At 39.0% G+C, this 22,004-nt stretch overlaps 1 protein-coding gene across 1 annotated transcript in view; it reads left to right on the top strand.

Annotated features, from left to right (window-relative positions):
- Nucleotides 1-22,004, top strand: part of LOC136425849 (glutamate receptor ionotropic, kainate 1-like) — a 38,059-nt gene that overhangs the window by 5,639 nt on the left and 10,416 nt on the right. Inside the window, exons 2-6 of the mRNA XM_066414785.1 lie at nucleotides 12,774-12,908; nucleotides 13,133-13,176; nucleotides 16,094-16,288; nucleotides 17,791-18,020; nucleotides 20,065-20,162. Of these exons, the coding sequence (XP_066270882.1) occupies nucleotides 12,774-12,908; nucleotides 13,133-13,176; nucleotides 16,094-16,288; nucleotides 17,791-18,020; nucleotides 20,065-20,162 (702 nt within the window). The remainder of the gene's footprint in view (nucleotides 1-12,773; nucleotides 12,909-13,132; nucleotides 13,177-16,093; nucleotides 16,289-17,790; nucleotides 18,021-20,064; nucleotides 20,163-22,004) is intronic.

The following is a 22,004-nucleotide window of genomic DNA, read 5'->3' as shown; positions in this document are numbered from 1 at the left end:
TCAGTACGTTCATTCCTAGATCCTGACAACGTCATGGATATTCTCGACGCTTAGTCTCTTTAGCCGTTTTACATAACACATTTGTGTCAAGTTGCCCATTCTACGACCACGGAAGAAATGAGCTGTTTAAAGATGCCACCATTTTCCATCCTAATTTCTCCACGTTTTCAGACGAAAAGAAAACTACTCTCCTCTTAACATAAAAAAAACATATAACAGAAAAAGTGGATCATTCATCTTCCACTGTCTCTGAAAAAGCAGCCGAACCCAATAAGTTAGAACTTAGTGTCAGTTAAGACTAGGGTAGTCATATGTTATATTGTTCATCATTTTCTGTCCGTCCACTCCGTGTTACATGTTCATGTACTTGCAATTAGCCTATGGGCAGGAATTTTCAATAAACCTTCTATATTAAACACGCGGCTCTTGGGTCACGGCAGTAGAACACGATTCTCTCAAGAATTAATAGTACCGACGTTAAGAATAAGAAAAAAATGTTTCACTGCAAGAAAGGTGCGTTGGATTAACAGATGCTGAAAAATACTGACTAATGGCTGCATTCGGCGATACATGGAGTCAGTAAAGATTTAGGCCCCAATTCCACTAGACGGCGATTGCACTGCGTTCTCATTGCGACCTATATCAGACTTGTCTAATCCTCGATTTCATAATTGGAATATCATGCAAAATGTAAAAGTATGGATGAAAAGACAGCAAACCACACACACAAGGCGTAAAAAGGTGTTTTTTTATTAGTAAAATTCGTCCAGAGCTCTATTTTAATTTTAGGTAAAAAAAAAGCGCGCGGCGAGAGCGCCATCTTAGTGGAGTGGGGGTAATACTGGATGTATTTTTGTATTGATGTATCCCACTGTTTGTGGAGTGACCTGTGCTTATCTAACCCTAGGTGTTATTCAAACTATCACGTGCTCATGTCCCTTGTAACTCAGAGAGTGGTACCTAAATAACAGAGATAAATCCTGATTAAGTCTGGTAATGGCTGCCTAAAACATGAAATGCAAAAATCAACCTTTACTAGACAAACCTGGCATTTATCGCCATTGGTAAATCCTATGTTTTGTGCAGTCTCACTTTGATGAGAGAAAAGTTGACATCTTTTTGTGCAGCTTCGTCAGTTATGACGCTAGTGTAATTAAGTATATAATTAACGTGATAAACGTGAAAGTTTAATTTCTTATAAAGTTTCGTTTCTTATAAAGTTTTACGGATAACGAGTCTAGAAAAAGTGAAGGAACGACTGGGTCTACATTGCCATGGTCGGAAATAAAGGTGAAAAGCTTCCTTACTGGTAGTTTACGGAAACCGAGTCTAGAAAAATTTTAAAAAACCACCATCTTATGGCTACAATGCCGTAAAGAAAAATGAACGTGGGAATTTTAGTTTCTGATAGTTTACGGAATCCGAGTCTAGAAAAAAGTTTAAAGAACAATCATCCTAGGGCTGCAGTGCCGTAAAGAAAAATAAATGTAAAAAGTTTAATTTTTGATAGTTTACGGAATCCGAGTCTAGAAAAAAGGTTTAAAGAACAAAATTCCTTGGGCTGCAGTGCCGTTAAGATAAATTAACTTGGAAAGTTTCGTAAAAATAAAGGGACAACTGGGGCTACAGGGCCCTGATAACTTATGGATTAAACATCCGTCGTATCACCTGTTGATCAGAAGAAGGAAATGTTAGTAATTACCTTGCTATCCTTAGGGATAATCACACATACATGTGAACGTTATCTTCCTTTATTAATAGGGAATTGGTCAAGATTATCTATATTGAACTTCCCTCGTATGACTTTCATGTGTCCGGGTTTATTTACTTCAAACGCTGAAGGCCACGAGAGGACAAATCAAAGGTTATCCGAGATTGATATCGACCTCTGGATACTCTTTTAACCTTTATCCTCTGGGAACGTACTGTCAGTAAAGATTTCCGATCGAGGAATGTTAAACCGTCAGCGAATTACCGAGACGGAACAGTTATTACGTCAATATGGCGCCCCTAAAGAGGATAGCCCACAGAATGAAGTCTCCATATAACTGAGACAGCAGTATCGATTCGAACGGTACCATGATGATGATCCACTGTATTCTGCAGCTCAGGTAGTTGTGGTAACAACCTCTGGCTGCATTCAGTCTTTCTTCATTTCTTTCCACTGTGTCATTTGCCCTGCAAGCTGCCGCAGCTCTCCGAGTTACTTTGCAGTATTTAGATTTCCCATTCCTATAGCATGTAGTAAGTTTGCGCAATGTCTTCCTTTCCTGGCCTTGTATTTGTTGCCCCCCACTGTGGCAAATTGTAGTGCCTTTTGTTTACAGTTGGTTAGTGTTGCACATCTTATGTAGTGCTTTATTCGAAATCATAGAAGGATACAACAACGTGTCATGCAGGGGAAATCTCTCTACCAAGTCCTGCATTGTTTTTGCAAGCTTTTGTGTAAATCTTAAAGAAAAACCATCTGTGCAAACGGTGTAATCAATCGTTCTTAAAAGCTTTCTTTTTTAGTTTATTGATTATTCAAAGAAGTTTGAGTTATATCGTACTGCCACTTTAGCATACAAGTGATTCCGAGATTTATGTAGCTTTTATGACTGTCATTCCATGGTTTGTACGTGACCCTGTTTTGTGTGTGCAATGATATCAAGGTCTGAAATATTTTGGTTCAAGACCCTCACCCCAAATGTGTTTTTAAGCTCCAATAAATGCGGTTGCCCTCAATGCAATCAATGCTATTCATAGAGTTTTGCTATTCTGTGTATGATAGCGAACTTCTATAGATAGCATTGATGTGCTAGGTATGCCCCAGTCGTACCATTGTAGGACGCGTCAGTTCATCTCAAGAGATTGCCATGAAATTGGACTCCCGTAGGAGAATGAATCTCCATAGGTAGCGCGTGTACTCTATTGGTTAACGATCTTGCCTCTCGAACTAGAAGGTCGATCCTGGCTGTGTTGCTCACACAACATGCACGCTACAGGAAAGCGTTACAGTTCTTTGGACAGGACGTCAAGCTCTGGTCCTCTGTGTATTGTACTTGTCGAAAAAAGCGAGGAAAGTTTCCACTGTTCAGTGAACCTGTAAAGAACTTTACATGGCTTCTGTCTTCTCTGTCACGACCAGTCGAAGATTAGCTCTTCGGTGAGCTTTACTGGGTCGATATCACTATGACACTATTGGCCAATAGCATTTTACGAGCAATGTGAGGTTTGGTGGGTAGCAGCCATAAGCTAAATCCATATGCCAATTATCAACCATATTCTGACCAATTTCTAAGACTTTTATCATCTCGACTGAAAGGTCTGAGGTCAAAGAGACCGACATCTTTCAAATTTTAACCAGTCGATACCTTTCATAAGTTTTAGAAAAATTCATACAATTGAGATGAAAAAAAAAATCCAATTCGTCAAAAGGAAACCCAACAACGATTGTCTGCTAGACTCCTCAAGTGGGTTCACAGAGGGTTATGTTACTTCGAATCGATTGCTGTATGCCACTGAATACTGAATACTCTACAGACTTGTTTCCTCCATCCGTAACCGGTGTGTGCCAAGGATCTGAGTGTTCTTTCTCCCATCGGGAGGATTGGTCACTTATAGCAGGATTCACTTCTCTCCCAAGTGGGCTATGATTGGTCCTACTACATAAGTGATTGACAGCTAAGTCGTTTATTATTGTCAGTTCTTATTGGCCCCGGTTCCTCGCGGTTGTAAGAGGCTAATTGTGAAAGTGAACAATTGGGAAATCATGGGCCGCAAAGCGGAGGCAGTCTAATGTGGCTAGATCTCTGAATCCTGGAAAAGGAATTGAAAGCAATGGACATAAAGTTGTAGCCTTGGTGATGGGTAACTGCAGAGTTTGAATCATTTGTTTCCTGCGGAAGCCTCTTGTTGAGCTTCAACGGTGCGATGGTGAATGATAGAATGATGTTTATCTCATTGCATGCCCCCTTATTCCTGCAAAAAATTATCGACAGAAAGTTGCTACCTTGGTGATAGTCAACTGCAGAGTCGGAATCATTTGTTACCTACGAAGCCTCTCGGAGAGCATAGACGGTGCAATGATGAAACATAGTCAGTTGTTGATTCCATTACATTTTACGTTTATTTCTGGAGAAAAATGGAAACAATCGACAAAAAGTTTTACGTCATGATGATTCACCGAAGACTCCAAAACCATTCGTATTTTTCAGCAATTCTGGTTGAGTTTTGTTGAAATGATTAAACATAGCCTATTGTTAGTTTCATTGCATGGCTAGAACCCATAAAAGTTCAAAAGAATTGACAAAATTGTAACCTTGGTGATGAGTAACTTCTGACTCTAGTTTATTGTTTATCTGGGGTGAAACAGTGGTCTTATGGTAAGGTTCATTGACCCAGAACCTGGAGGTTCTGAGTTCAAATCTATGATGACGGGTCCCGATTGCGTGTCCTTGGAAAAGGCACTTTACGCAACTTTCCTCACATCACAGGTGAAGATGACTACCTAGCTTTGGTTAGGGACTTCCATCGGAAAGAACATTAAGTGGTGGTCCGCACATCAATCACGTTAAGGAACCCAACACACTCATTACTAAGGTATATAGCCTCCCCTCCCCCTTAAGAACTTTACTTCTGTGATAAGCTTCAAATGTCATCTTCGAGACTATCTTCTTTCAAATCCGAACTACTTCTAAAAATATTTCTGGTCCTCGTTTGTGATAATTCCTTTCGTTTAATCTGTATTACATTATCAGTATTTGATTTTTCATTTTATAGTTGTTCGTTATGTTTATTTCATCATTTGTTATTACCTTTGTTCGATAGTCATATTATCATTGTGTAAATTTGTTAAAAGGAGGAGGGCTTCTATAAGCCTTCCAGGCTTCATCCTCCTCCTGCACGTTTTTATTGTACCTCTGATTATTTCATTATTACTTTCTGTTTTTTTAAGTTTTTTTAAATAAAACAAATAAATAAAACAAACAAGGGTGTTGCTGGATGAAATAAATCTGATGTTAGGATATGTAGCTTGTACTGTCCAGTACAAACTGGTGTGTAATTCCATGCGGTGGTTTACCGGGTATGCATTAAAGCAAAAAGGTGTATGCATAAACAAAGAGATGGGGACACAAAGTCTGTTTTTAGTCTCAATGTGGTGCTAGAAGGTTCTCTTCCTATACAGAAGATTAATTTCCTGTTTATATTTCTTAAGCTGAAGTAAAACTGAAAACTTAACATATTTTCACCATACGATAGTTTAACGGATGGATGCAACGAGGTTAGGTAAGGATAGATGCAAATAAAGCATAATTGAACAGCGTAACTTGAGAACATTCAAATCCTTAGAATCCTCTTCCGGTCTTATACGGATAGAGAGACCCATATTTTAAATGATACTATTTCAATAACGTACGCGTCGTTGAACAAAGCCCTTCAGTGCATTCAGGTGTAATGTTTGTAATGAATCGTCCCGCATCAGGCTTTAACGCTGGCAGGTTTTCATGGCTTGCCAGCAATTTCAGTGGGTCTCAGCATCGTTAGTAAATCATTTACAGTCTGGTGCACTTTAATCAGTTTCCTGACGATGTGGCGTAACTCAGACTGGGAATACAAAGCTAGAAGTGCATCAGTAAAATGAGAATGTCAGAGTGTTCTTAGGGGTCTTTGGAAGTTTTGAGTGCTTTGAGAAGATGTCTGAAGATGTGTTTGTAATGTATTCATATTGGATCGGGTTTCCCTATGGGAAAGTCGTATAATGGGACATTTCAGAACTAATAAGTAGGCGTATTTGTTACTAATGTTTACTTAGAACTTTCTAAGATACTGCAAATATGCATTTGATGTGTAAATTTATAAAGGTGTGATATATGTATAGTGAGATATATACGGTAAAAAGTCCAATTAATCATTTAAGTTGAACATAATATTTATACATAACACTTACAAATATGCAACAGAATACTTTGCAGAAATGTTTATCAAAAACTAATATGTTACAAATAAATCATAAATAGATAACGCAGACGGGAAAATGTGCAGTAAAACCATGAGATAAGAAATTAATGTTTTAATTATTTTTAAATTTTAAAAATCAGAATTATCACTTCATACGGGTGATGTTACAGAATACCCCGAAAAATTGATATCATCCCCTAATATTAATTGCATTCCTCTAACACATCGTTAGACACACCTGCGCAAAATTGCTGTGTCATATGTCCTTTCTTCGCATGAGGGGTTAAACCGAGGATTCACTATCATGATTTTATACTAATGGGCAATTGATCATCTCAATCCCCTATCTCGGATGCACTCACTGGTGATAATATAGCTACGGAGCATCACACGTGCATTGAGGCAAAGCGACGAGAACAATATCAGATTCTTTGGAAACCTGTTAGATATAGAAGATTTCATTATTTCAAGCCATTGGCTTAAGAGGGAATAGTAACAGCACATTTGAATTCAGATCGTCTGTAATATCAATTTTTGTTAAAGAGGCTCTATGTAAGTTGCAAAAGTGAAAAAAAATATAGGAAATTAGGTAATCTCATTTCATTATTGTATTGACAGCTGTCAGAATTTGCATTATTATGTCATATTCCCAGCATTTACAAACAACGCAAAAATCTAAACGCTGCATATTCACTCCATAAATATCGTTATGCAATGCTAAAGGTTTGATTGCTTAGTGTGGAAAGAAATAACAAAAGACAACTACATCGGGCATCGTCTTAAGCTTACATTTAGTGCCTTTAAGAGGGTGGTAACTTGTGGAGCGTGACAACATACCAAAGCCCCAGGTGGCAGAAACAAGACGGCCTCGTCCACACTCCAAAAACAATTACATGTATTGGGTATGTATTAAACGGCCTGTTGGACCTAATGCACAGAGCACTCTCTTCATTGCTAATTCACTCACGTCTAGGGCACTTAACGGCTACAAGATCAGAATGTCTTCACCCATACAAAATTGCATATTCTCATATAGACCATGATGCTTATATTTCACATAGCTTACTGTTTGGTGTAGGATAATGGTAAAATGGATGTGATATGGTAATGTACAAGATAAGACAATGCTATTTTGTCAGGAACCAAGTTGAGAACATTGGTGTCGAAATATTTTCATTAGGTTACTAAGTAAATTGATATATAATTTGGGTCTTGAAAACCAAAGATTTGGGTCTGCCATTTCGGTAATCCTTCAGCATTTGGTAACCTTTTAGGAAAGTCGTAAGGAAGCTGGAAGGTTCTCGAAACGTGGGAAGGTAAATACCTTTAGTTGCGTTGCTATAAATCTAGTTTATATGACTTTTGACCATGTGCCAGTGCTTCGTGCCTAGCATAGTCAAAATGCATGGTCAAGATGACATTCCGGACACATGTTTGATTATGGATCTAGATGTATGGAGCGGACTGATCCTTAGCACTAGCGGACATATACAGTCGGGACCGCAAAGTTTTAATCCTGGCCTATGCAGGCTTTTAAGGGCAAAGGAGTAAAGTAATCTTAGCTGTTATGTGCTTAAGTCTGCAGATGACTAGAAATTACGGATCGACTTATAGCTACAGTCTAAAGATACGGTTGCATTTCTGCTTAATACAAAAACATTATCTCAGGCATTTCGTAAGAAAGGGACAATCGTCTTGTATTTTTGGATTTTTCTCAATGACAACTAGATTTTTGGCATTCAAAAAGAACTGTATCATTTTAATCGCGATTTGACCTTTTTCTCGAGCTCAAAAAATGGCTTCTTATTAGAGCAAGATATTCATTGAGATTCTTGTTCGTAACTTGAATGTGTAACTTGAATAAACCAATTGCCATGTTTCTTGAATAGAAATAGGATTCTTTGCAACAACTTTTTCGAACAATGGCTCCGTTATATGTTACAGTCGCTCACTCTTTATATACATTTAATTTCGTTACCGCCTTTCTACTTTCAGGTCCCTTGTGAACGTTAACAATTAACAAACAAAAGATGTACAACAGTCCATTGTTACATGTATTCAAAAATGTACACTAACTAACGACCGATACAGACGTAACTCATGTTTATGAACAGGGTCATGGCCATAATAGTTTGTAAAGTGACAATAATTTCCAATGCAACTCTTATGATAATCACACTGATAATGAGAAAGCTGGTGCTATTTTCCGGTGTATCCAATGATATTGTGATGATCTTTTTATGGGATATCAACTTATTTCCCTCTTGGTACAGATCATTACAGGACGACTGCGTCCTAGATGCTCAACCAACTGAAATTTTTAATGTTCCTTTAGTCCGGCACATGTCTACGCTACATGTATGTGCCCCTCATCGAAACCGGAGTCATAACCGAGGCATTGCTTTTTGATCGATAGTTGTGCATGTGCTACACTTCTGTACGTTTGGGACCGCATTGTGATGTCACCCCCTGTGATTGTACACATGTAAATACTTTGAGTTTGGGAATGCATCAAATAATGTATATGCAGCGACACCTGTGCTGCATTAATATGTGAACCAGTCAGTATTGCCTTGAAGAGGGTGGCAGGTGGTCACCGACACGTCGGTGGATTATATATCTTAAAATATATCTGTAAAAAAAGAGGACTCACAACCTGTTGACATGTGTCACATAGCTTTTTTTTTAATGTAGGATAAAATTTAGATGAAAGAATATAATAATACTGTATACGATGAGACAATAATGTTGTGTCATAAAACACATTGTGACTATCGGTATCGAACAAGTTCCATCAGTTAAGTAAATCCGGTATATGGTTGAGCTCTTAGCAAAAACCAAAGATTTGGGTCTGCCTTTTTAGTTTTATTTCAGTATTCGGTAACCTTTTAGGACTCATAAACTGTTGATATGTGGCACATAGTTATATTTCTAGTGTACCGGTAATAGTTAAATGAATGTAATATAATACTGCACACGATAAGACAATAATGTTTGTGTCATAAAACATTTGTGACTATCGGTATCGAAAAAATTCTCATCAGGCTAGAAAATATGGTATGTTTTTTTAACGAACTCGCTCAGTGCAAGGCCGTAGGGGGCCACTCATCAAAGCACTGAACAAATACGTACTGTAGCAGTATCTCGTCACCCGAAGTCAGAAACATCAATGCTCGAGACAAGCAAGACTTCTCTGACCCATTAGGAGAAGCAGGGTTACGAAGGCTGATCGGGAAATTCCCTACCCCATTTAGGCCGGAATGTTTTGATCCACTCACACCGGGGCATGCCCCTACTCTTTTTTTAATATGTGGTGGGTTCCTCTACGTGCTCAAGGTGTGGGTCTCCTCAAACACGGGACCTCCATTTAACGCCCCAAACACTAGATGAGCTACGTACTCATTTACACCTGAATGAAGTGAGAAAAGTCGTATTAAGTGCTTTTCCCAAGGGCACAACGTCGGGGTGAAAATTCGGACATGTCTCTGGGCATAACCTGGGATAAGATCCCGGGTCCCATTGTTTTACAGCCACCCGCTCTACCACTTGCGCCACACGACGCCACTATATATATATGGTTGAGGTCTTAGCAAAAACCAAAGATTTGGCTCTGCCTTTTCAGTAATCCTTCAGCATTCGGTAACCTTTCAGGCAAGTCGTTAGGTAGCTGAAAGGTTCCCGAAACGTGAGAAGGTAAATACCTTTAGTTGCGTTGCTATAAATCTAGTTTATATGACTCTTGAACCGTGTGCCAGTGCTTCGTGCCTAGCATAGTCAAGATACATGGTCAAGATGACATTCCGGACACATGTTTGATTTTTTATCTAGATGTATGGAGCGGACTTTTAAGTCAAAACCTCTAGATAGTGTTTGTTTCTTTTTCACCGCATTCACTCCTCAGTAAGATTTATACGTCAAGGTCGCTTTTTTTTGCTTTGAACTTTTAAACGTGGAATTTCCCGTGGTTAAAGGGTAAAGGAGTAAAACACTCCTGACTGTGATGTGTTAAGTCTGCAGATGACCAGAAATGGATTAGCTTCTTCTTTATCTGCAATGTATAGATACTGTCGCTTTATTTTAGCTTAGAGCATAGATATATTTTCTCGGGTATATTCAAGAAAACGAAAAGGATCCAGGGGGGGGGGTTGAATTATCTCTTAATTGCCATTAGATATTTGATATCCTAAATAAACAGTTATTTTAACAGCAAAATATGTTTTAACGAGCTCAACAAAGAGCTTATCCGAGCTCGATATTTATTGAGATTCTTATTTTGTTCGATCAGAAGTGTGAAAGTTTTAGATTAATCAAGTGCCTGTTTTTATAAATGTACAAAGCATTCTAAGCAAATGCCTTTTCAATACAACAAATGTTCAATTAGGTAAAGTAGGTCACTGTTTATGGACCTTTAATCTGTGGAAGATAATAGAAATAACGAATCGGGCTGAGTAATGACCTAGTAGTTTGTAAAGTGACAATAAATTTCAATCCAACCGTTGAGATTGGTATACTACTAATGGTAAACTTAGTGCTATTTTCCGGTGTACAAAATTCCCAAAGACATTGTGATGGTCTTTAAATGGCCAATACACCTCTTAACTTCTTTTTAGAGATACTTACAGGACGAATGTGTCCTAGATGCTCAATGAACTGAAGTTTCCAATGCTCCGTGAGTCTGATATATGTAAACCTTGAGTCTAACAAATATATGAGCTCTGTACTCCTTGTCAAACTCATAAATTGTATTCATCCTGACATAGGTAGCGTTGATGAGGGGACTGACCTAGTTGCTCATCCAAGTGCAGATGATATTACCCTTCGAGTCTTCACCAATAAAGACTTTCACCAGCGAACCTCGGGCTATTCAAAGGTCCCTAATGAGGCTATTAATTTTGCGCCACATCAAGTCTACTTTGGCGTGACCTGGTAGACATATTTGACCGTATACTATTACCTGTATGAAAAGCTTTTGACATGCAGCGGTTGTTATTCATGAACACTATGGCCTACAGCTAAAACAAATTTACGGAAATTGGAGTTTGGACAAAGTTTTGGCCATACTTGCATTAAGTCGTAAATGTTAATTTGTTTGCAACGCATCAGCTCTTGAACATATTCAGCCGGAGTAGCATATATTTCTGGCATAGAACATATAATCGAGGCTTCTTCGAGGCTTTAAACGCAAAGATGTATTTACCCCATGTCTTGGATGTCTGCGATGCCATCCAACCATCCGTTGATTGGCCAGACTTTATTTATAGATGAAGCATCGGGTGCAAAATGTCACCCAGGCGACAGAGAACACCGGTCGCCTCGAAGAAACATTGGCCGAAGATAGCCCGGCCTGACGATGATATACTAGATGCCAGGTTACGCTCAAATCTGCAGATGAACAGATATTAGAATTGGAATTCTGGCTGTTGTGTCTGCAACGCAAATACGATGCTTAATTTAAAGCTATGTTGCAGATCTGTATCGAAAGACTCTCGGGTACTTTAAAGAAAAGAAAACGTTATGCTGTAATTTTAGTGTTTAAATGGCCACATTCTAATTGACATTCTTAATGTACGTTATCAGTTTTACAGCGACTTGAATTTTCTTGAGGTCGAATGGGGCTGATCACGCCAGATTGATATATTTTTTCTAGTTCATTTGTTTTGGATGTGTAATTTAGACCTTGTACATTGCATCCGCGGGCTGACTAGAAAGAAAAAAAATTATTTTGGTAGCTTGCTCTGTATATGCTTGTGGACGTTAGGAAACAACCAACCAATGCTCTCTCTATATATAGCTATACCCATTGTAATACATATATTCAAAAATGCACACGTTACAAAGTTAATTACAGGCGTGTTTACAATGCTCATCAGTTGACTAATGACCTAGCATGTTGTGTACTTAGAATAGATACACTACAAGTAGAAGCTCCTTTTTTCCGGAGTCGATATTTTCCAACGACAATGTGGCCATATTCTGTTATCGCTGATAAACTACTTCCTTTCTTGCTAGAGATGGTTACATGATGCAACAACTGGCCCTGATGCTCAACCAACTGTAGTTATTAATGTTCATTGAGTGTGACTTATATATGAACTATGTACTCCTAATCAAAAAAGGACTCGTTAATTATAGATCCTCTGGCATAGGTAGCTTTAAAGGGAGGAATGACCTAGTTGCGCATCCAATTGTGAAGAATGTCAATCTTTTGGTCTGCCATAAATAAAACCCATATGACCCTTTAGCTCAACGGAAATAGGCTGCAAACAACGTAATTGATTTTTCGCCACATCAATTTTGTTTACGGTAGCTTTGTCAAAAATGATTGTCCCAACTTTGAAAACTGTACAATAAACCCGTTCAAGTGTACCTTCCTCACATTTATTAACACAAAGAGCTACAGTAATGATGGCAAAGTAATGAAAAATTTGACTTTGGAAATGTATTTGCCATATGTACATTTAGGTTTTAAATATTATTGTGGCTTGCTTTCTTTATAGCCGGTATAACTGGCCTTTCTGCGTAACACACCAGCTTCTGTATCTGTATAGCTAGTATAACCGCTCTTCGGCGTAACACACCAGCTTCTGTATCTGTATAGCTAGTATAACCGCTCTTCGGCGTAACACACCAGCTTCGCAGGCACGCGGCCTCGAGCAGCTAGATTGCACTGGACAATCTATTACTACATACAGTAGTTTCTTTTAGAGATAGAAATCAAGATTGCAGATCATAACACAGGATCTGATGTGATCTTTTCCTTAGCCTTTAACCTTTGCAGAGATGATCCACTCATTCAGTATTATTGATTATATATTATGCTTTATTTTCAGCACCGCCGCCTGTAATTACAACAACAAGGCCGGTACCGGTACAAGTGACAAAGGAGTTGCCCCTACTGCTTGCCAAGCTCATACCAACACCTACTACTCCACCACTGAATACTGATGATGATGATGATGACGAAAGTATGTCTAATTTCAAATTGGAAATGTATATTTCTTCTTCAAATATTATTGCAAATATATAAATCTGCATTGCGTAAGATGCCGTTTAGCAAAAGTTTTGAATCGCTACTGTATGACATATTGTAATGTATTGGACATATTGGATTCTTTTGTATATGCCGTTGAACTTAAGACTTTAAGATTGATGGTTTAAGATGGATGACGTTCAGAAGTTTCCCTTTCAGAGATTTCCCTGCGGGGAAGGCGCCTTAAGGCTGTCACCATTCTGGTACGTATGCTTAATACTTGTCTTGATGCGTGCCGTTCTTTTTATAGATACTTAATCAGAGTAGTACTAAACCCCCGATACATCTCTTAAATCCGTATTAACTTTTCAAGAACGTGACACGAGTCTTCCGGTACGATGTGATCTAGCAATGTGCCGAGAGAGATATACTTTTTATCTTGCACTTTATCTACGAGCCCCCGATGCGTTTATTACCACGTAGAACAGCAGTTGAGATTAAATTGACAAGAGCAACCAAGGAATCTTTAAGTTAATAGATGAGGCATTCGTTTATTTTTCTGAGTCGTATCATTCCCAAGGGGTTTCATCATACGTATTTGTTATCTGGTTTCTGTTAAATTTGAAACAAATTACATTTTAACTTGTATTAGATAACTTTTTATATTAACGCTGGTACGTATATGCTGCTGTCGTATTTAGACAAGCATCAAGTAGTCATAAGCGGCGTCTGAATTTCGAATTGCTTTGTAAGGAGGATCTAAAGCCCCTTTCACACTTGTTCGTATATACAAATCCGCATGAGTTGCGTGTTAACATGTTTTTGGTTTAGGTTAAGTTTGCAGCCGAATAAGTGATTTCTTAGGTTCGATCACTAGGCTGCACAACGGTGGGTCAAAGTAGAAAACAACTTTTTCCGTGCAAACCTTACTTAAACCAAAAGAATGTTAATGCGGAACTCACGCGCAGTTGAATGTACGCACAAGTGTGACAGGGCCCTTACAGATTCAGAAAAATTATAACGCTTAAAGATATTGTAAAATCGGGGTAAATTGTATCACTTTACCTAAGTTTCCACGGCGACTCTTATCAGGCGATAAATAGGCAATTGCATTGGAATCCGCCTTTGTGAATAAAATATGAGATGACAATTTGAAACTAGATATCATTTTCACTATTGAAGAAGTGTGAAATCGAAAACTTATCTTCAAATAACACTCATATGTTTCAAGTTTAACAAAGGCAATTGCCATCGGCTACCGTTTGATGTATAATTTAGTGGCAATATCATTCAAATAAAGGGTCACTCAACTTGCATTATATCTCCTTTTGTCGTAACCATGCTTACGATAAGGAAGACCTATGGCATCTAATGCATTTCTGCGGAATGCCCACCAGATTGCTTGCCAGTAGCGATTTAGATGGTTGCAAACGGTCTTCACACACAAAAAAACGTTTAAACGAAGACTTATTTTACGACAATGAGTAAGATGAAAATAGAACTCACATTCTTTTAAAAGTTTCGTCCACTTTTCTTATAGAAGTGAAGTTTTTATTGAATATCAAAGATCATTATTTACAACCAAAGGAGTGATAAGACGTTAAGATGACCGCCCGTCATCTTCAGGGCAATAATGCCTGGTCCACTTGTTCTTCAGCTAGCTAACACAGATTACAAACGTAAAGTATTGTCAAATACATCTATTAGTAAAGAATCGTAAGCTAAATACATACATGGCATCGTGTGGCGCAATCGGTAGAGTGTTTCGCCCCCTACCGAGAGGTCGGGGGTTCGAAACCACCGATATGCACCGATGGTGTGCATTTTAGGCACTTAACTCAACTTTCCTCACTTCACTCGGGTGTAAATAAGTAGCTAGCTTCGGTTAGGGACGTCCCTCGGATAGGACGTTAAATGGAGGTCCCAAGTTTGAGGAGAGCTACACCTCGAGCACGTTAAAGAATCCACCGCACTTATCGAAAAAAGAAGGGGTCCTTCCCGGTGTGAGTGGTTCAAAACCTACAGTCCTATAACCACACATAGGTTCGCCCTTAGTAATAGCCTTCGGCTAGTTGGGCAACCCTGGCATGTACATGCTGAACCAATAAATAAATACATGCAAATGTATGTGGCAACACTCTTCGTTTGAGACCACATCGTTAGCAGCGACACCTATCTGCAGTGCAGCAATTCCTAGGCATTACATTGCACTACAGACAATGACATCTGATGTTCTTATCATTCTCTTGGTTGTGAATTGTTATTCAGTCATTCACCAACCTGATGAAACTATTCAAGGATGAATTTTTCATTTCAAGGTCAATTTCGTCTCCGACGTCTCGGTTTCTTTCCGCTCCCTTCATAGATGTAATAGAGTCTTCTGCCACCTTTTAGCGTTACACCAAGTCATGAAGAGAGAGTTGGAAGTTCGGAAGTGTAATCACGTTTCTTACAGCATATCCTTGGCAGCTACCACCGTGCGGCAAAGCGTATCGGAATATTCAACATTTTTCACTCAAGATTTTACATTGCTTTTCGACAATGCTAAAACATTACTTTTATCACTCCAAGACAGCCCTTATAAACATTGGGTTATTCTGGTATTTATGATAATTTCTCAAAACTAATTCACCACGTCAGAACGATTCTTAAACGTGCTTTCACTTTGTCGCTTGCCATGTGTCGCGTTAACGACGTTCACATTATGAGGGGACCAGATCTGCGCTTGTAAAATTAAACCAACATTTAACATTGTTTTATTTGCGCTATTGCCTTATGTTTCATGTTTTTACACTTAGTATCTATTCATGCTTTTTGTATTTATGTTCATGTTCAGAGGTGGCGTTAGAATTAACTTAAGTGCGTCACCACTTTGCTCCTGTTACCTATGTTTATGATCTCAATAGAAAGAATAACCCTATCCCGAAAACATCATTGAATAAATAACTTGGTGTGCCAGGTTGTGTAGAAACTACCTTTATTCAGTGAGTTAAATCTATATACCAGCAGGTTTTTAACCACGAAATGTGACTTGAGATGCAAATAAAATGAAGACCATTTTAGATTGTCCAAGAAGAAACGAAAATAAGACAAAGTCAAGACGAGCTTATGCCAATGAGTCAACTACTTCCTGTTGTTTTAGTACAGGAGCTAATAGATTTACTTTTATTCTCATTATAGGAGGATCCGTATGTGATGAGAAAGGTGTCAGACGGAGGAGAGACGTCCTACAGCGGGTTTGTCATCGACATCTTGAAGGAGCTTGCTGGTACGCTCGGCTTCACCTACGACTTATACCTCGTCCCGGACGGGACGTATGGAGCTCCCAAAGGCAACAACACATGGAGCGGCCTGATTGGTCAAGTTATACAAAAGGTAATTTCGTAAAACAGTGGGGTCGTACGGCGAAACGGCAGGGTTTTCGACCCAAAACCCAGCGGTCCCGGGTTCGAATCCTTGACGCCACCGCTCTTGTGGCCTGGGAAAAAGGCACTTAACACGACTTTCCTCACTCCACCCAATTGTAATAACGGGTATATTGTATATTACACGTGAGACACAGGCAGCTATTGCTGGCCGTGACCCACAGACATAATATACCCGTTTTTACACTTGGGTTGAGTAAGGAAAGTCGTGTAAAGTGCATTTTTCCCGAGGGCACAGGATCGGTGGCGTCATGGGATTCGAACCCGGGACCGCTGGGTTCTGGGTCGAAAACCCTGCCGTTACACCACACGACTACACTGTTGCAATTCTAATGAAATCAAAAAAATTAATTTGACTCATCAAGCAACTGACTTTCCTCCCGTAAAGTTAGAACTTTGTGAAAGTCTACAAATTTGTCTGGACGGAAACTCATTAGCTCTATGAGTTCACGTGGTCATAAAATGTATTCTTTTTCCCATTATACTAATTGCACGTGTTCAGTCTGGAAACAGCTGATAACGGCCGCTTCTTGGAGATAAATCTTTTGTGAAAAATTAATCAAATCTAAAGCGAACGATTTCCAATATGAATCGGATTAATGACGCGTATGTAAGGATTACACATTGACGGTAACCTTGTATAAGCAATATATTTGTTGTTATGATTGTCATCTGAGTCGTTTTAGTTGTTATATTACTTCATTAATGATTCATATCTCGATATATAATGTGTCAGAAATATCTAATCTAAAAATCAGCAATATTACACAAGAAGCGGATATCTAGATTCTAGCTACGGTAGATTCTATGGTCTATAGGCATGAGATTCACGATTACTTCCGAAATAAGTTGATAATCTTTCAAGACTGTTTTCAGTGTGTAGATCTACGGTATGAATTATGGTGGCGTCGGCTTGGCGTGATGGTTAAGGTGATTTACCAAAAAACTAAGATCCTGGATTCGAGTCCCGTGCCATGCCACCAATGTTAAGGCCATGCATGGTGTAAAAATACCAGTTGGAGAGGTAAAAGGCTAAAGAAGGAGAGGGATTGGCTCCGCCTTCAAATACCGTGCCATAGACACATGCAGTCGAAAAAAAACCCCGCTGTCCCTACGTTTTAGAAAAGGTTATGGAACTACATTAACCTAGTACCTTAACCTTTTAAACCATGACTTGAAAGTAAATTTTATTAATGACTATTGACTATTGACATGACAGAAAGAGGCTATTGCCTGTACGTTATGTTTCTAAACAATAATATAAATACATAAATGTCCAGAGTCTATGTGGGCGCATACTCCAAACCCTTCCAGTATGTGTCTAGTCTGGATTTGAAGGCATTGACAGTCTCAGCTGCTACCACGTCCGAAGGAAGGCTGTTCCAGAAGTTAATTATCCTGACAGTTAAGAAGTTACATCTCGCTGACTTGTTTATGTCATTTATTTTGCAGGAGGCAGATGTAGCCGTTGCTCCGGTCACTATAAGCTCTACCAGAGAACAGGTAGTCGATTTCACCAACCCATTTATGGACTTGGGGGCGGGGCTTCTCATCAGGAAGCCCGAACCAGAAGGAACATCCTTGTTCGCCTTCCTACTGCCGTTCAACAGTAGGGTGTGGTTCTCCATCTTGGGAGCATTGTTTGGGACGGCCATCTTGCTTTACGTCACAAGTCGAATCAGGTATTGTATTTTCATTTGCAAAATATAATTTTTCTATAGTCAACGTATGCATACAAATTATGAATCAGAAAGCAAATAATCGAAGGATATACTGTAGAAAAGGATATATTTACTACACCAACACATATAGTAACGATCCGGGAAACAGTAAAGATGAATTGAATAAAAAATACTCTTTTTTTACACAACCAAGAGATTTATTCCACCGACGTTTCGGTGACCATCTGTCACCTTTTTTAAGGCAATTCTGACTGGTTCACATAGCAATACAGCACAGGTGTTGCTGCTTATACTTATTAATGAGATGCATTCCCAAACGCAAAGTATTTACATATGTACAATCACAGGGATGAAATAATTATGCGGCCCCAAAAAGAGTCTTTTTTTATTAAGTGACTTATTAACCCGATGAAACTATTCACGGAGTAAAGATGAATTGTATAGATAATAAACAAAGAGACTTAAAGGCACCTCCCTCAACTGTTTACTTTCATAGAATTATTCTATATAACCCCATTTTACATACTTTTTCAACATGTCTTTTGTTAGTTTTCCTACAGCATCAGCTATGCACTCCCGCAAACGCCAGGGCTATTTTCGAACTTACGATCATTTGAGATGCACACTCTATTAACTCCTTGCATGCCTGTATCCGGCATAGGTGGAAGAGGTTAAATGAGATACTGGCAGGAGCCCAAACTCAAGGCAGAGATCGCATGATATTGAAACATTTGACCTTAGGGCCAATCATGTGAACTTTGGAGGTCGGCAGAGTGTAACTTGAGCTTTATGCTTCCCCGTCTTGAGAATCAAACTGACCAAGCAGAAATGATGCGTTGACTTCTTACAAAGGGAGTCGAGGATTTGGAAAAATTGCTACAAATTGAAGTTGGTTATCACCATTGAAGCGATAGGAACGGAAATCAAAGCTGAAGCTTAGAACGGAATCAACTGTCTTTGAGATTTCATGTATGAGAATCCATCAATGACAGCCAATACACCAAGAAGAAAGAATGCTTTGAGTTTTTGCAATGAAGTTGAGGCTATAACAAGGTTGTTGGAAATTGCATTTGGCTATCGCCTTTGATGTTTTCAAAAACCAACGCAACGTCAACGAAGGAATTAGGAACTGAAGCAACTTTCTTTGAGGCTCATAATCGTGATTCATAAGAATCCATCAGTGAAGGCCGATACATCAAGCAGAAAGATTGCTTTGACGTTTTGCAATGAAGTTGAGGATACAAGAAGGTTGTCGTAAATTGCATTTGGTTCTCGCCTTTGATGTTTTGAAAACCAACGTCAAGAAAGAAATTAAGAAATAAAACTTTCTCTGAGGCTTTTTATCCTGATTCATAAAAATCCAGCAGTGAAGGCCAATACATCAAGCAAAAAGAATGCTTTGCCTTTTTGTAATGACGCTGAGGTGATAGAAAGGTTGCTTTGAAAAATGAAGTAATGGCGGATATTAGGAACAGAAACGACTTTCTTTAGTCGAGGCTCATAATAGAGATTACTGGGAATCCATTAGGATATGTTGATTCGATTGTATGGAGGACATCAGCGCGCGCATCAAACTTCGCCCATCCACCTAAAGTTTCGATCATTCCGTGTATCGTCAAAAAGTTGCAAAACGATCAGATGTATGTCGTTTAAAAACAACAACACTGTTTAAAAAGTTTTAAATTCTTTATTGGTTGCTAGCCCTTCTCCTTTAACATGTCCGAGACACCTCATCGAACACTGTGGCATCATTTTACGCCCCTTTAAATATTGAAAGACGGGTGTGGCCCCTGTCGATATGCCATTCCCACGATTGAACCGGGGTATTTCAGTTACCAAATGAGTTAAACCAGGAGCTCAACTGTGAGGATACTAGCAGTCGAGGGATATCCCAGCATAGTTGTGGAAGTTGTAGTAGTAGTTATAGTACTAGTAGTAGTAGTAATAATAGTAGTAGTAGAATGTTGTACTTATCTAACACAACAGCCAAGTTGCATCATAAATCTTTATTACATTATCCTGAACTTGTCAATTTACTTTTTAGATACAAGTGCAACGTCGGTGACCAGGCCTACGACAATGATGCCAAGTTCAACTTCAAGAATAGCCTGTGGCTGACATATTGGTCGATAGTGAGAAAAGGTAAGGATAACCCAATATATCTACTGTAATGATAGCTTTTGATAATATACTACTGTATACTACAACTATAATAACAATGTATGGTTCCACAGTTTGATAGTTTGTATATTAGGCCATAAAGCATGATTCTAAAAGAAAAAAAAATACTTCCACTCCAACAATGATCAACATAATACCAGGAAAAAAGCACGAGGGGGAAACTATGATTTTATTCCTAGAAGTGACATTAGTTTGGTGCTAGCCGTAGTGTAGTAATACAAGTGACTCTAGTGGGGTAGGGTCAAGTGGTCGAACCTCCGACTGAGGACGAAGCATGGCGCTTTGAGTGTACTTGTACCGAAAAACACTAGTGTCGCTTTCCATACTTGTCGGCTGTGGTACCACACGTCGTCACTCCTATTCTTTTTACAGCGTTCATGACCTTTATTTGAAAATTTATTATCTCCTTGAAAAAAGGTTTACTGTTTTGCGTGCTTTTGGTGTTTGTGTGTATGTTTGTGTCAGCGGATGCTTAAAGTCAGCATAACTGTAGAACATGAAGATGGATTGTGATGATATTTGGTATGTGGGTAGGTGTTAGAAGGAGGAAGGTCAAGGTCGATTTTGGGCCACCTGGTATGTGTCATTGGAACTGCAATGGCGTAGTTGTAAAAATCTTCTAAGGAGAATAACTGAAGAAGGGTACAACAGATTGTCATCTTATTTGGTACACAGGTAGGTTGGACAGAGATGTACACACTTAAGTGCAAATTAGGCAAATGAGGCTGAATTTGCATAAGTAAGGAGGAAAATCGTTTGCATGTGTGTCGCTGGATGCTGAAAGTCAGCATAACTGTAGAACGTGTAGATGGATTGTACTGATAGTTGGTATGTGGGTAGGTGCTGGGAGGAGAAAGGTCAAGGTCGATTTTGGGCCCCCTGGTATGTGTCACTGGAACTGCAATGGCCTATCTGTAAAAATGTTCTAAAGGAGAAAGGAACAACAGATTTTCATGTTATTTGGTACGCAGGTAGGTTGGACAGAGATGTACACACTGAAGTGCAAATCATGCAAAGTTAGTGTGTTTGCGTGTGTGTGCGCGTGTGTGTATGTTTGTGTCACCGTGTGTGTATGTTTGTGTCACCGGATGCGTAAAGTCAGCATAACTGTAGAACGTGCAGATGGATTGTAATGATATTTAGAATATAGGTAGGTGTCGGGAGGAGAAAGGTCAAGGTCAATTTTGGTCCCCCTGGTATGTGTCACGGGAGCTGCAATGGCGTATTTGTCAAAATCTTTTAAGGGGAATAACTGAATAAAGGAGCGACAGATTTTCATGTTATTTACTATGCAGGTAGCTTAGACAGAGTTGTATACAATAAACTGTTAATTATGCAAATTGGACTTTATTTGCATAAGTAATGAGGGAAATCTGTGGTTAGTATCTATTAATAGCGAAAGTTGGTCATTTCTCCTGGGCCCGACAGGTGGCCACGTGGGGGTCATACCATTCAGCGATATAGAATGAGGGGAACTGATTAAATAAAAACAAAGTTTCGTGGAGATTTTGGGTCCTGAGACTCTTTTTGTTCTTGTTTTTTTGGCCGTTTTTGTTTGCCTTTACACTCTTACAGTTGGAGTCTGCAGATGATGCTATTCATTGCATTTCTTTGGTGTTGCGTTACGGTAGTTTCTATACATATGTAGCCCGATGGGGACAGGTGGCTGTTATAAGTAGGATTTATTATGTCATTTTCCATCAGCTTGTCCACAGACCGTCGCCATAATTGTTTCGGCGCCGTGTTTGATTACATTGAGTTTGTCTGATGTGAAGTACTTGGCGCATCCAGCTGCACTTAACA

The sequence above is a fragment of the Branchiostoma lanceolatum genome, chromosome 19 (genome assembly GCF_035083965.1).
Source record: "Branchiostoma lanceolatum isolate klBraLanc5 chromosome 19, klBraLanc5.hap2, whole genome shotgun sequence".
NCBI classification, from domain to species: domain Eukaryota; kingdom Metazoa; phylum Chordata; class Leptocardii; order Amphioxiformes; family Branchiostomatidae; genus Branchiostoma; species Branchiostoma lanceolatum.
Note: the sequence above shows the minus strand (reverse complement) of the source record. Positions and strands in the feature narration are given on the sequence as shown.